Below are 15,867 nucleotides of genomic sequence, written 5' to 3'. Positions count from 1 at the left end.
TAACAGGAAGGTCAGTTTCCCAAATACTTTTATATTAAAAAATACACTCATTTTATAGCAGCAAAATCTTTTTTTCTGATTTTCCAGAAGTGCAAATTTACAAAACGAACTGAACTGAGTTGAGTTTGGAAACTTTGTCTTCCCCAAAAGCTTCAATGTAAGCTTAATGCAAACTTTAAGATTACCAAACCAACCATCCGACTTAAATGTCCAAGGACACTCATCGTCACACGAAGCAAACCTGTAAAAGAAAATATGCTGGTGACTGCAGAGAAGCGAGGATATCTTTTTCACACACCTAGTAACAGATTTATGAACCTGGATAAATAGTAAACACTTTATTAAAAACATATGGGTCCAGATGAAACAAGCCAATGCTGTTCCTTACATTCACACACAGACAAACAGCTGTTGCAGACAAACATTTGCATCGCTGAACACAGTGGAATAACAAACAGTGAGAGAACCTAAATATATATACTTCTTGTAAAAGAGTCTGAAATGGACATTCTTTGATTTGACAGAACAGTGATGTGAAGTCCGAAAAAAAATCACAATATACTTTCAATGCATTTTACATACAAATTCAATTATTTGAACTTTAACTGAAAAAAATGTTTCGTCTCGTTCAGGAAACTCAATATAGTTTAAATAACATTTGCATTTCAACATAAACGTGATCCTTCAATGAATGAACCTTCTTTAGAGGAAACATACGCCAGGTTACACATCAAGTACAAATACACGAGTCTGTACACAGAATTTCGAATACCTTTTAAAAAAATAAAAAGTATTCATTGTAAGGCTGTCCAGAGACAGTTTTCTTAACTTAGAAAACTCCAAGTCATTTAGAGGTCTTTCAGTAGCAAGTTTTGTTTTCTCAGAAACTTAACATTAACATTAGTTAAATTAATTAGTATCCAGAAATAGCCTGAGCAATGTGACAGACAGATGACTTGGCATTCCACAATTATAATTTGTTACTATTTTAGACTGTTAAAAAGAACAAAAAAAACTCCTGCACACGGTCTGCTTCACTTACATTCAGAGATATTTAGTGAGGACGTTTAGGGACATAGACCTTCATCAGGTTACTTTACAAGACAATAGGAGAGCACTTCTTAAATGTGTCGGTAGACCAATCAGGTGACACTACAAAATGACATTACTTACTCAATAAGGAATCCTAATTATCGCATCATGTCACCAACGGCCTACACTATAAGCATGAAAACATAATTTCGTATAGAAAGAATGTCTTAAAAATAGATCAAAATGCAAATACACATAATGAAGCAAAACTGCCATGCCTCCTAGCACCTGTCAACCTACTGGTGTGCAAAAGCCGGCTCTTTTTATAGACTTTGTTAAAAAACAATAACAAAAAAAAAACACAACACACTTCCCTAAATTACATTCCCTTGTCAAACTCCTACAAACTGTTCGGAGGACTGTATTCATAAAGGCCCTACTGAGCAAAACACCAGAACTCAGATTAACAATGTTTTACTGTCGGGGGGCCTCACCCTCCTCGGAGCATCTCAAATTAAGACCTTTGGGAGAAGATCTCTGATGAAATCTGGAAATCGTCTATTGTAATGATCCACCATAACCTCCATGTATGTCTCACACAGTTTGATCCAATTTAAAATATTTCGCCGCATGCATCTGTCAAGGAGTGGACTTACCCAACCTCAGCGACCTTTATTCGTTCATTTTGGGCTACGGACTGTGACCAGGCCACAGAGCCGGGTCTGTTTTTGGCATTGCTCATAGATCTGAATCTCTCTAGCACCCGGGCTGTTACTTCCTTGTAGCTTTAAGTAAGACGTCTCATTCTATATAATCTAGCTATACATAGCCGCTGGGTTGAAGTAATGGTTCATTTGAAGTATAGCAACCATTCCTGCCCCAAAATAACATCTTCACTACAAGAACCACAACTTGATGCCTGTAACTTTTATCCATAACCTCAGTTTACATTTCATCTATTTATTTAATTTTACCATGACTTTTTCTTCTTTGTTTATTTATATTCTTTTGTATTTTTTTAATTTAATTTCTTTGTTCCTATTATTATTATTATCAGTATTTGTTTGGTGTGTTGGCCAGACTCCCAGGGGGTCGGGGTGGGTGGATGCAGATGTTGGCATATACTGTACATTGTGGTTATTTTTGAAAAACCCCAAAAATCATTTGAATATAGTTTAATTATTACTTTGGCTCAAGATAAGAACTTCAAATACACATTTTAAATTAACACAAATTCAAATTAGACATTGTCTGAGAAAAAAACCACATAACCTAGTAATTCCGCAAAGTGGTCAAAATGATTCCCGTCTAAAATCAAGTTCGGGTCATTCAACAATACTTTACATGTAAAATAAAGACCTGAACGTCTGACACTTTTACACAAGCAGCAACACAAGCTAACCAACGTGTTTACAAACATCTTACACATGTCTAAAATGTACAACTTTTTGTAACTCAACTCAACATACACACAGACAATAATCACACATCTGTGCACTTTAACTTTAAAAAAGCAATTTTAAATCACATATTCAAAATAGAACACAACCAACCACAAAAAGTGGACATACAATTCAGAAGAAACGGGTGCAAACGCATTCAAATTGAATATGTGTTTGACTACAAGTTATAAGAAAACGTCTCTATAAATTAGCCCACAGCTCGGTTAGGAGTAAAACTTTAATCTAAACCTCTGTGCCACCTTTATGCAAACATCGTGTAACTGTGAAGGTGATTTCTTTAAATACATATTGCACTTGACTGTCAGAGTGTTGCCCCTTACAACCTGGAAACAGGATATCTAAGAGAGATAAATGGAAAAAGAAATGGTTTGGTGAAAGAACCATTTCTGTAGTGAATGATTGTGACGTGTGTCACCATGGTATGAAATATAAAAAAAACTAAATTGAATAAATTTTGACTGTAAACTGTATTACAAAACAACATAATAGGATAATGACACACCAGTCTTTGATAATGACAAACATCTGTGCTGTAAAATGATGATGTTACAAAGTAAAAGTTTTTAAAAATGTCCAAAATGCAGAACTAACTATGCGCCACAAACACAACATGCTGTTGTACGTTAGGTTTTGGCCATTAAAGAGAACCTGACATGTCACTCGGTTTGGAGAAGTACTCATCACAATCAGTATCAGTGGGTAAGACATGAACCTCTGCGTCCAAGCAGCATCAACTGAACAGTACGTTTATTGCACATTTTTTTTAAGCATCAGTGCAAGAATTGAGTCTTTTAAATCAATTACACATGTGCCTGTGTTCATGTAAGGAGCAGTGACAAACCAAAAGACAAAACAAGGCCAGATCCCAAAAAATAAATTAAAAAAAGCAGTCTTTAATCACATTAAATCAAAAGGCGTAATATTTGATTTTGACCACACAGTTTTCTCGCAACTCCAAGCTAATGGGAGGTACGCTGTTTAAAACAGCTGACGTCTGTATTTCCCTAAGCACCGGCAAACAGCAAGTAGCGGGCAGAAATCTGATGTTTTTCTGACATTGCTTAATGACCTCCGGGTCCACAGACGCGTCTCGGTTGTCAACTCACTCTGTGCAGGTCACATGAGAACAGCAGCAGACCCATCCACAGTTCATCTCCAGTTGTAGTACACGTAGAGGCCGACGAAACACAGGTTGGATGTCAAGCTGACCAACAAGAGGCCCGGCCAGATAAGACGTTTTATCAAACCTGGAGAAGTCACAGCGAAAGCAAATTAATTTGATGAGAATCGTCATCATTACACATCATTAATGTGGAAAGAATGTTTTCCCCTTTCATGTAAAAATGTTTTACTGTAAATTCATTTTCCTTTAGACTGATACCAGTCTCAGCTAGTTTAAATTTAGGTGCACGTGTATAACACCATGACAATGTTACAGTTCTTTGTTTTGACAGTTGTTTCAGCGCCTCCTGGCGGACGTTTCTGCTACTCGGCTTATGTGCTCATGTCAAGTCACTTTGGTCAGGAAGTTGATGTTCTTGGTGGAAGAAGGGTGTTTAACAAGTACATAGCTCGTGCATAGAGGACAGTACAGTGAAATGACTGACATAAGAAGCAGTCTACTTCCCTTACAGGACAACCTGCATTCCTAAGCACTATGGAGGAAAGAGAAGGCATCTACACTTAAAACTAGGTCCTGTGCATCAACCTCCTCCCGAAATGGCCAGGGGTACAGCAGAGGAAAGGTTGACAACTCAACTAGGACTGATTTTGTCAGGTGCGTCGTTTGCCAGCAGCTCGTCATAACAGGTCTGCTGGAATTAAACGACCAAACAGAGAGTTACAGAGCTTGACGTCAAACTTTTCTAAATTCAATTAGGGGCTTAGAATTACCATGGGGTAACTAAATAGTCCAGAAGTTACCATATGGCCTACAGGAGAATAGTCTTCCTTTTGATTCCATCTATAATATCCTCCTTTCACTGTCTTTGTTCATTTTGTTAGTTTAAAAGATCGAAGTTTCAACCTCTCTGGCCAAGTTGATGCTTCTTCCAAAAGAGTCGAGACTCCATGAAAGACACAGAGAACTCTCTCAGGCCGACCTGACTCAGATGGGCTTTCTAAGAAGATTGAAGAACCCAATGAAGCAGAGCCCCATACACAAAAGGCCTCATCCACTAGCAAAACGCCACGGCTTGAGAAACCATTTGAAGAACGCAAGGTACTCCTGAAAGAGAATGGTATGTGTGTTACAATGTTGCTAGTCTACGTCACACAAGGCCAAAACCTGCAAATTGAGTGTGGCATTCTCAGAAAGTGTCAAACGGACCATAGACCAAGGTCCTTCCTACGAGCATGGTGGGGAGGAAGACCGTCAGGGACCTCCAGGGAAGATTACATAAGAGTCCATAAAGTTTGCAAACTGGCCCTCATGATGCGCCTTACGCCCAGAAGCTTGACTCGGGGTGGGTGATTGTAGGCAACGTCCATTTAGGAAGTGTTCACAATGGAATGTGGCCGTCCAAGCATCTTTGAGTCCTTCCCCCAATGTCTTTCATGCAAGGGTCAAAGACGAAAGCTTCTAAATTAGTTTCTGAACGATACTATTGCGTGTTCTAGAGAGAAACTTGGCTGCAGCAAAGAAGACAACCACGGTGGTGCCACGGTACTCTAACACACAAGTCAGATTGCCTATAAACTCAGCCAATCAGATACTGGCTTTATAAAGTGGATCAGTAGCACGCAAACTCATCAAATACACATTTCTGATTCACTCACTAATAACTCACCCCACGCTGCATGCAAATGTTAGGTATTAAATAAACAAAAATACTTTCTGAAATAATATGATGAAATGTAATTTTATGATTCCTCTTAATTATTTTATTGGAGTCAATTTGTATTTCCACTTTAGCATAGCACCCCAATGATGCCCTTGTTTCAAGTCATTTAATTTAAATACTTCTGTTTATCTAATACCACACTTCATGTCACTTTTCCTGATAATGGTCTTGTCAAAGCCCCTCAGTGCCAACAAACTAACGGCTCGATGCGTTTGCTCCGATATGCATTGTTAGCTGTCAGACCATTTTTTTAGACTCTTCTCTGTAGTATACATACATACATACATACAATGAAATAGCTTTAAGAAACGATCTCTCTGCGGCCGGTATAGACAGAAGGAACAGTTACTGCTTACCTTTAGGAGGAGGAGGAGTGTTCTCCGGTCCCTGCGTAGTAGTGCCGACTAAGCATGCGGAAGACTCCGAGGAGCTGCCTCGCCTCTCTTCCTCTTCAATCACACTACCGTCCCTCAAAAAAGAGCTCAAATCTGCAAAGCCAAATCATAAATCCATAGATAAAATGACCGTAACATTTAAGTTATTAATGAACATGAAGTCTCTCTGTTAAGCCACTATATGTAGGGTTTTCAGAATGCCATCTGGTGCAAATATCATGAATGACACTGAGGTAAGCAACGAATGTTGCTAAAACCCCCAGACTATGAACAGTTCACTTGTATCAGGTTAACTCACCATTCTGGCTTTGGAAGGGCGATATGTCAGGCGAAAAGCAGCCACTGTAAATGGAAGAGGCCGACTTTGCATGGAAATGTGACGAAGACACTGATGGGGACATGAGTGCGGGTTCTGGCTCCGTGGAGAAAAGCCGGAGTTTCCGACCACTGATGTTGAGGCGAGCCGGGCTGATGAGGGGGCGCCGTTGTCTGGCAGAACCTGAACTGGATGTCACCGACTCGGCTACTGAAGGAGGTGGAGAGGGGCCAGGGGATGACGGGCGGCTCCCAGACATCAGTGAAAAGTAATCTGGGCCAAAGTGCGGCAAAAAATGTCAACCAAGTGTTCTGAAATTGTATAAAATAAAGAAGACAATAAAGTGGAGATCACAAAAATCACCAGGAGTTTTAATACCTGAGGGCGGGGAGTCTTTGTATTGTGAGGCTGGTCTGCTTCCACTAAACAGGTAACCAGAATCTGAAAATAAAGAAATAAACAATCACACCATTCACCACAACCATGAACCAGCGTCTTTCCTTAAACATGCAGAAACTCAAAATAAAAGCCAATGTTTTGTGTCTGAAAAAAAGTAGCCTACCTAAAAGTAGGCAACTTACTGCTATCAAATGAAGGCACAGTCATTTTAAAAGTTAGTTGGGATGTGGTGCTGGTCAAATTCAGCCCCCTAGTGGAAAACAACTGTAAATGCAGCTCGAGCTGCAACTATCTATTTTCATTACCGATTTATCTGCCAATGACATTCTCAATGAGTCACTCATTTATAGAATGTCACAATACTGAAAAATATCAATTAATATTTCTTAAAGCCAATCATGACATCTCCAATTGCTTGTTTTGTCCGACTGACTGAATATTTAAGGACATTAACTTATAGCAAGAATGTTCAGTTAACTTCTCCACACAAGACACAGAAATGCAGCAAATCCTGCTGTAGCTGGAACTTTGTTGGGAAAATTACTATCAAAATAGTTGCAGAATAACTTTCTGTGGATCGACAAATTGATTAATCGAATAAACATTTTAAGTTTTAAATGCACCATTAAATCATAAAATGTAAAGCTGTATTTAGAACAGCTTTAAATTCAGTAGATGTATGTACAGCATCATAGCACTTCCAATATAAATTTCATTTCTGCAATATATAAAACAGAGCTAAAACGAAATATTGATCCGCCAATATTAGCTTATTGCAGATAAATCTGTATCTGCATTTATGTTGGCCAACAAGTAAAGAAATTGCTGTAGGGGGTCCATTAAAAAAAAAATGCCTCCATCACATAGTTTGTCCTCCAGAGGGCAATGACAAGATGTATTTAAACTATAAAAAGTTGTTTTTTTTATAATATAAGAAAATGCCTCGTGGCATGAACCATATAGTGCATCTGACAGGAAAACGGCACTCCTTCACACATATCTTTCATAGAAAACAGTGAGTCTTTCCCGTGTTTGGAAGGAGTGACATGACCCAGTTGGACGTAAATCTACTGAATCTCATCAATTATAAATCTGTATGCACATTGCTGGAGCAAGTCAAGATCAAACTTGTCTGAGCAGAAGTGGGCTGAATATTCCCACCTACCCTGTTCAATTCAATTCAATTTATTTTGTATAGCCCAAAACCACAAACCACTACTTTGCCTCAGAGGGCTTTACAATCTGTATAATCTTCTGTCCCGGAACAGGAAAAACTCCCCATTGTACTAAATCTAAATCACACAAGTTTATACCAAAAGGCATAGAAAGACCTGCCTGTATAATCAATTGCTATTTTGTCTGTCAACTCAAAACTAAATGAGACCTTTTTATTGTTACCTGTCCTGGTGATGGAGGGCATGGTGCCGAGGCAGAGGGCTCTGCTGAGGCGCCCCGGCAGAGAGGAGGGGGAGGCCTTGCGCTCGTGAGGACTCTGTTGGCAGTGCATGAGCTTGAAGAGGTTGGGGGGCGGCATCAGGACGAAGGAGTCCGACGAGTCCAGAGAGAGCAAAGGAGGCTGGCTGCTGAAGGGGGGGTCAGCAGCGCTGCCTGCAAGGAATCTGCAACACAAGAGCAACATAACAGTCTACTAACTGAAATCAAAATGTTAACAGAACTGTCAAAAGGTTTTAATGCTACAGATAAAGCACATGAAAATTGTACTGTTTCCATATATAGATGACTCCATCATGTGCTTTAGAAGTCGTGCTTAAAAGGATTTGAATTTTTTTATTTCTCATGTAAAGGAAGTAACCGTCAAATGTGATTTATCTGTTCCACACTAATGTCGTCATTGTTGACATTCAAATATAAACACTCTAAATGACGTAACAAGTGCATGTCTGAAATCAAATCGTTGTACCACACAGCTCCGCCATGTTCATGTGAGCACTTTATTAACAGCAGCTCTCCCTGAAATGCTGCTGCAGCTGTCGGACAACGTGAAGCAGCTGAAAGCTCAAAAGAACAGAAGCTCTAAATGCTGCCCAGCAATACAGCTCAACTCTCTCACATCTCCACAACAGACAGTCAGTCAGTGGCCCACACATGTTATGTGTCACAGTAGTTTGTATTCAGCAATGGAGACTGTTGATAAAGTCTAGGCCAACATTAAGTTGATATTTTCCCTCGACTCCAATGCTGTGTAATAAGGCCTTTTCTTAAATACTGGAGAGAAACATACAGAAATGAACAATAAAGTGTTTGCGCTGAAAACAAACGGAGGCATTTCCTTTCAACAGCCGTTTATTACATTCCATGTAAAGCAAGCATTCATACAAAGTCTTCAAATTGGAGCCTTACATTAAAAGAAAGACACCCAGTTTCATCATAAGAGCACCCAAAACGTTTCATTCATGTATGATGCAGGAAACCTTTCAGAATGGACGGAGTCTTTAGCTTATTCAGGTTATACAAATTATTGCTTTAATTGTTTTATTACGCATCAAGATTTGGTATTATAACCTTTCATTTTTAAAGTATCAGTTCTTTTAGTGTTTCTGCAAAACACACACACACAACTAAAAACATTCCGGTATGACACAACCTTGTTGACTACATATGCATAGTGACACAGTGCAGTAAAAACATCGACATTCACAACTCCATTAGTAAAAAAGGCATTTCTACAGCCATCACTGTTAAAACAACACTACATATAGGTTTTTGGAAATGGTATAATGCTACAGTTGCATTTCCAGTTATTATTAACGTAAATGTTTGAAGCTAGAGTTAACCACATGGAAAAGTTAACAGTCATACAATTTATCAGGTAGATACAGTTCTCTAAAAACACACAAATAGCCAAATACTGGGCTGGATATTGTGCAGATATATATCACAGCAAAACTCAAACCTTCTAGCACAGCATGTACAACTAAGACAAAAAAAAAAAAGGTAGAATTACACCATTACTGAAATATTATGCTTTTCTTACTTAAAGCGGAGGTGCGGGCCAATGTGAGCTTCAATGCAAGTGCATCAAAATATCATATTGTATTCAAAACGTTTTCAGATCTCTAGACTTCATCAGGGTGGATGAAGGACGGATGCAATAAAGCATCGTGTAGTGGAGAAACGTTGAGTGATGCGCTTTTTATTTTTATGATTATTATCTTTGTCAAGAGTTTAAAAGTCAGTTTGTTACATGATGCATTTATGAAAGGTAAAAAAAATGTATGATGCATGATGAATCGATAGTCAACACATTTAGCACCACGCTAAAGAACTATAGCATTGCAATATATTAAAAAAAAGCTAAATCACAGCTTCTGCAAATTACTATGTAGGTTTTAGGAAAGTCTCTGTAGTGTCTTACATTGGGCAGCACTTTGGTTGCAAACAATTTTTATCAACAATGTAAAGCTTTGAGACAACTACACCAAAAGGTGCAAGTTTGAGAACACAACTCCAACTCCATGCAATCTAAACTTTAGTTACAGTACTCTCTCCACCAAATACAACCTATGAACCCATTCTACAGCTGTGAGTGTGTAAAACCTTTTCACATTACCGTCAAATAAATATCCCTCTTCACTCAACACATTCCAATCAAGAAAAACTAAACGGGCCAATTTGGCCAGAGGCGAAATGTTAGCGCATGCAACTAGTACATCCATCAGTGCTTTTAATCCATCAACTTGTTAGAATGTTGGCAAACAGTTCAGTATTACCGGAGGTGATCAAGAGAAGAAGAAGAAATCGGATATTTCCAGCAAACATGAAGAAGCGGACACTTGACTTACTTTAAAACTATTAAAATCTTATAAAGTTAATTCACACATCAAACTATATCGAGTCTCATAACTTTGATTTACTTGCTTGCTGCGCTCCATGATGTCAGCATGTTCAGGCACTGAGACCACAGTGCCACCAGAAACTCTTACTTAGACGCGATCACCTCGAGCAAAAGCCAAGACGAGCCAAGAAGCTGACAGGTAGGCACCATTCTTGAGCATCGGCAGAGCGTGACGAAAACATAATTAAATGAAAAGCATACAAAGCAAAAATAAATGTCGGGTATTATCGGTTGACAGTTGGGTCCGTGCTTAAGTTCCAGGCAGAGGGAAAAACTGAAGTATAATAAAAATGGGAATCACAGCACAAGATGACAACAAATGGGACGAGGAGAAGAGCAGCAGGGCTTTCCAACCAGTGACCGACTTTTGGGAAAAACATTAATGAACGACGGATTGCTTTTCCCAGGTGGCAATGTGTTTCGGTTTTCAAATGGCAATATGCATTTGAACCTCACTCTGCCGTGTGCTAGCATTCACATTGTTTAAAAAGAAAAAGAGAGAGAAGGGCCACCGTTACAACTATTGATCAAGAGTCACAGAATCTGTACTGTCCAAATGAAAATGCAATAGTAGCCGCATCACGACAAAGATATCACGGAAAAACTTCTAGTTCTGCCCGGAGAGCTGGTGCGTTGTTTCATCACCGATGTTGTTTTCCCAAGAGACTCCTAACGGACATTAGTTACAAATAAACAGTGGCTTCAAACGACTCACGATGGAACACTTTTTGGAAATATTCAACGTCCTTCAATCAGAAGTTGTATACGACGTGCAATACAGGAGTGACGTGATTATTAAAAAAACATATTTTCAGTATTGGCCTGCAGCGTCTCCACAAATTAGTACTCCATGCAATGAGCTGTAGTAAGTAAATGATGTTCAACCCACAGCTAAGCCAGTGTTAATAAATAAATGAGTACATTCAAAATTCTTTAAAATACATTGTGACAGTCAGTCCATCACACATTAGCTGTAGTAAATAAGGAATTGTCACTGTAATCAGTCATAGATTCATATTTTTGAATCGAGAGAAAATGTGGCACAATTTCCCACAAAACACATTCTGTAAAGTGTGTTAGTGTTGGTTTCTTAATTTATTGATTCCTGAAAGACTAGTCAGTTTCTTTCATTGAAACAAATCTATCATTGAATCAAACCAGAGGGATTAAGAATTGTTAGCTGTTCGTACCCTACCATGTTATTCATTATCGTTTGTTTTAATACCATTTACTACTTCAATCAATGTTAGCCTCCGACATTTCACACACAACAAACACCTGTAGACTATGTGCACATGTGGCTGAAGGTGAGGCTTTGATGTGATTTAGCAAGTTGTTCTCGTGTTCTGTTCCTATCATGGGCCACACACACAGTCCTTTGCCATTCACATCATAACCTCACAATCATTCGCACACAGCAGTAAAAAGGTTACGAGTAAAAAAAATGGACAGTGAATAAAAACAGCGTGTTCCGTTATGTAATACATATAGGTAATAGATGGTGTTTCAAACTGGTTCTAAATAACACATAGCTCTGATAGAAACACGAGTCTTTACAAAACCCCATATTTTAAACACAATTTGAACATTACTGCTCAGATTCTGACCTTCGATATCTGGCTCTTCTTGGACCCAGTGGTTTGCGAGTTGCCACAGCAGCGGCAAAGCTGACTAGGCAACAGAGGGAGACGCTACCGAGCTTGGCGGTGTCCATCCAGCCCGAGGCGTCAGTCGAGTAGCCCTCAGCCAGGTGGAGGCACAGGACGAGGAACCACAGGACAGAGGCTACAGCATCAATTCTCCTCAACCTGAAAATAGAGCAACACATGAGCTCGCAGAGTTTGTTTTGTTTGAATGTCACTCGTCTGGGATGACCTTTCCAAAAGACAAATAACGAGGCAGTGGCTACTTACCTCACAGACCCTGCTAAGAAGATAGCAGTAAGACAAGTCAGCAGGCCAACGGAGACTACAGCCAACTGGTTGTCCTTTCCATGCTGCCAAACCAGCTTCGCGTTATCTATGACCTCGTCTGGGAGCAGCTCCCGCAGACTCTGCCATACAGGCACGTCTCCACTAGTGTCGTTGTTGGGGCTGGACTCATTGTGAGGTTTGGGCTTTGGGGGAATGACCCCACCACTTAATGTCTGTGGGCCACTAAGCGATGTAGGCTGGTATGGCAAGTCACACAAAGACGTGGCAACTAGGAAAGTACAAATCAGGAAGGTAAGGGTCCGTAACAGTACGACCCCAGCGGGAGAAGACACAGAATGGGAGCTCTGTGGGAGAAAGAAGATGTTTTTGATGGGAATCCTGACATTTTCACGACATACAGAAATCAATAAGCTCGGCATAGACTAATGTTGACATAAAACAAGAAGAACAGGCAACAAGACACGATGGAGGGTGAATCTGATTCATGTTTTCACTTTGAACAAAGACTACACCAGGGGTGTGAAGGCCAATGAAATGAAACCCAAACAGATACAGTACTGGGGGCTTAAATTGCCAAAAAACAGTTAGTACATAGGAGTGTAATTATTACTGATGTGGCGGAAGAAAAACGCGACTCTATGCAGTCATATGTGATCGTGCTGTATTGGAGTTACAAAGGAGGTTGACAACCCCGGGTTTATCAGTTCAGCTTTGGGTATGTGTGTATTAAAAAGATGGAAATATATATATAATAACAAACTTAGCACATGCTCATTGGGGTGGCATAAAGTAAGATAAAGTGAGATAAAAACATATACAGTATAAATACTGAACTAGAGTGAGGACAATAGAATAGTGGAAATATTATAATGAACTTTTATTAAAACTATTGGGTTATAATTAACTTTGACCTTTCTTTGAAGTGCGGCAACATGTTAAGCAGTTTAGATAAATGATGACAATCAAGAATTGATTTGTACGCTTATTATTTTGAATATGTTTAAGCAATAACAGATCATAAAACAGTTTTAAATATAGACAGTTTCTGTATGCCACGCTCAACGTTTGGCCTTTGCCTTGCACTGACCTTTATGAAGCCCTTGTCTGATTCTCCGCTGCGTCGAAGCGGGTGGTTTAGGAGCACGGTTCGAAGTTGACGGTTTTGAAATTTGATGTAGTATTCCACTACTGTCTGACACGGCCTGCATAGCTTATAGGTCTGCTCCAGGTGGTGCTTGTATGCCTCGATTTCCTCATCGTAGTTCTCCTACAAAGAAGACAAAGAATTATAAATCTAGTGTTTACAGTCAGTAATGGTAACAGTAAAGACAGTGTTGTAGAAAATAGAAAAGAACAGAGTACATACATCATCCCGAGGGACAAATGAGGCCAACTGCTTTATTACGACAGTCTGGTTCTTAGAGCACTTTCTGCACAAGAGCATCTGACTGTTAACCCCTTGCTGTGGCTTGGCTGTGGAGGGAAGGCTACCAGATACTCCGTGGTTAAGATGCTCCATGTACTGAGCCGGGATGGGTTTGTTGTAATCCCCATTCTGAAAACAAGACAGGGCAACAAAAAGAATAGCATAAAAACACACATCTTGCAGCACAGGCACAAAGAAATAAAAAACTATTTACTTGCACTTTTATTGACATAATTCACAGGTGTCGTGTAGTTTTTGAAACTAACCTCCTGGAAGCCATTGTATTGATCACAATTGGGACAGTCCCAGCAGTTCCTGTTCCCAAAGGGCACCACAGAATCCTGATTGCAAAACCAGCAGTTCACCTCTGCGTGGGATGGCTTTTTTCTGTAAAAAAGAAGTGGACTTCTTACATGATGCAGAGTACAGCGAGCCAAAAATCCTACATACATTAATTGATGGAAACATTAAAACACCACGGTCAATAAAAAAAGATCAACCGTAATGTTGGTGGATCACCAAATACAATAAGATCAGATATCAACGTAATGTGTATACAGTGACAGCTTCAATGGTGACACGAGAAGTGTGACAATATAACGTTAACTGATATGATAATTAAAAATAACTTAATAAATATTTGATTACGGTATGCACACAATAGTTTTCAAACACCAAAAACTAGAAAATATGTGCATTAAAATAGTGAAAAACAATATTCATCTTAACGTTAATGTCGCAAAACTATCTTAAGTTAGTTAGCAACACAGCTAGCAAAGTTAGCACTCGGTCCAGCGTAACGTCAGAATATAGACTCTCGGGAAATGGGAAACATATCAGGGCATTTTTGTTTGCAAGATTATTTCTCGAATGTCACAATTTTGAAACACCAATGCAAATGTTGACAATTGTTTGCTAACTTGCACTAAGGTGAATCTAGCTAAAACACATGCAGGACCTTCAAGTTACCTGGTGGCAATTTTGTATATCAGCGCTCCAACCGCGACAGACGCCGTAGCTCCGACTCCACTGTACATTAATTCAGGATACTCCACCAGAAGCTGGTTTAACGCCTCCATCTCTGCTGCAAGTAGCAACGAAAGCTAACAAAACACGAGAAATATAACGCTATGGTTCGGTATCGTAAAACACGGCGCGAGAGCGCACGCGGCAAACGATTCCTTTTGTTCACGCCCATAAAACGGAAACGGAAGCTGCGTAACTGCCTGGAGGCATTCCAATATGTGTTATTCAGTCCTTCTTGTTGACTGCACCGTTCTTTAAAACCACCCATGATTAAACTATTACACGAATCTAAATGTTTTCACCATATGTTGAGTGTCTTAGGTAGAAGTATTTTTTTTCCAATTGAAATCAGTCACACTTTTGTTTGATTCTAAGCAAAGCGTAGTGTAGTGAACGAGGAGTGTGACAGTGTTGGAATGTGAGAGAGGAGAATTTTTCCTCTCATCATGGTTTAAAACTCAAAATACTACTGTGCATTACGATTCTTAAAAAAATCAACTTGTATGCAGTCAAAGAATACTTACCTTCTGAAACGTGCAGCTGCATCCTGTTACCTAACGTCACCCTGCCAAATGTCAAATGTCATGGCCAGAGGTTGAAAGCAACTAAGTACATAATATACTTCTACTCCACTATTCAGAATCAAATATTGTACATTTTACTCCACTACATTTGTTTCATAACGTTAGTTACTAGTTTCTTTGCTGATTCAGATTAATATTATAATAATACATATAATCTACAAACAAATGTATGATGATAAGATACATAAAGATGTCTTTTTAAAGTAATTAACTTGATCAACTTGATGCAATGTATCATTATAGTTCAACAATATAATATGCATTATTTACAATTGAGCAATAATGGATGATGAGTAATTCTACTTTTGGTTCTTTAGGTAAAGTTTGCTGTTAATGAATTTGTACTTTTAAGTATATTTTTTTTAATGCATGACTTTTAACAGTGTATTAAAAGCTCTAGGCTAATTCTTCCACCACTGATCATGGCTAGATACTGTTTTTGAGGACAGTTATTTAAAGAATTTCAACAAAGCTTATATCTTGAGAGATAAACGTGACAGTCCTTTGCATCAGTTAACCGCTAAAACTTTGAAAGCTGAACGCTCTAATGAATTTTGTATATTAGCCTACTGGCGTAACAATGAATGAATAGA

General features: G+C 39.0%; 1 protein-coding gene across 1 annotated transcript; it reads right to left on the bottom strand.

Moving 5' to 3' along the window:
* Window positions 1-330: 330 nt before the first annotated feature.
* tmem201 (transmembrane protein 201) lies at window positions 331-14,761 on the bottom strand. The gene is made up of 11 exons (XM_079174082.1): window positions 14,634-14,761; window positions 13,931-14,051; window positions 13,605-13,793; window positions 13,326-13,505; window positions 12,218-12,582; window positions 11,912-12,112; window positions 7,847-8,067; window positions 6,428-6,490; window positions 6,032-6,322; window positions 5,695-5,826; window positions 331-3,742 (listed from the first exon to the last, which is right to left on the bottom strand). The coding sequence occupies exons 1-11, from the start codon at window positions 14,741-14,743 to the stop codon at window positions 3,645-3,647; spliced, it is 1,971 nt and encodes a 656-aa protein (XP_079030208.1). The 5' UTR covers window positions 14,744-14,761; the 3' UTR covers window positions 331-3,644.
* Between the last annotated feature and the right edge of the window lie 1,106 nt (window positions 14,762-15,867).

The sequence above is a fragment of the Pholis gunnellus genome (assembly GCF_910591455.1).
Source record: "Pholis gunnellus genome assembly, chromosome: 2".
Taxonomy (NCBI): domain Eukaryota; kingdom Metazoa; phylum Chordata; class Actinopteri; order Perciformes; family Pholidae; genus Pholis; species Pholis gunnellus.
The sequence above is the reverse complement of the archived record's forward strand: the minus strand, read 5'-3'. Positions and strand labels throughout refer to the sequence as shown.

Excerpts from the sequence above, each read along its gene's own strand:
- tmem201 (XM_079174082.1), bottom strand. The coding sequence starts at position 14,743 with ATGGAGGCGTTAAACCAGCTTCTGGTGGAGTATCCTGAATTAATGTAC. Across the intron at positions 14,052-14,633 it reads ATATACAAAATTGCCACCAG|AAAAAAGCCATCCCACGCAG; the intron begins GTAACTTGAAGG and ends TCTTTTTTACAG. Across the intron at positions 12,113-12,217 it reads TTCTTAGCAGGGTCTGTGAG|GTTGAGGAGAATTGATGCTG; the intron begins GTAAGTAGCCAC and ends CTCTATTTTCAG.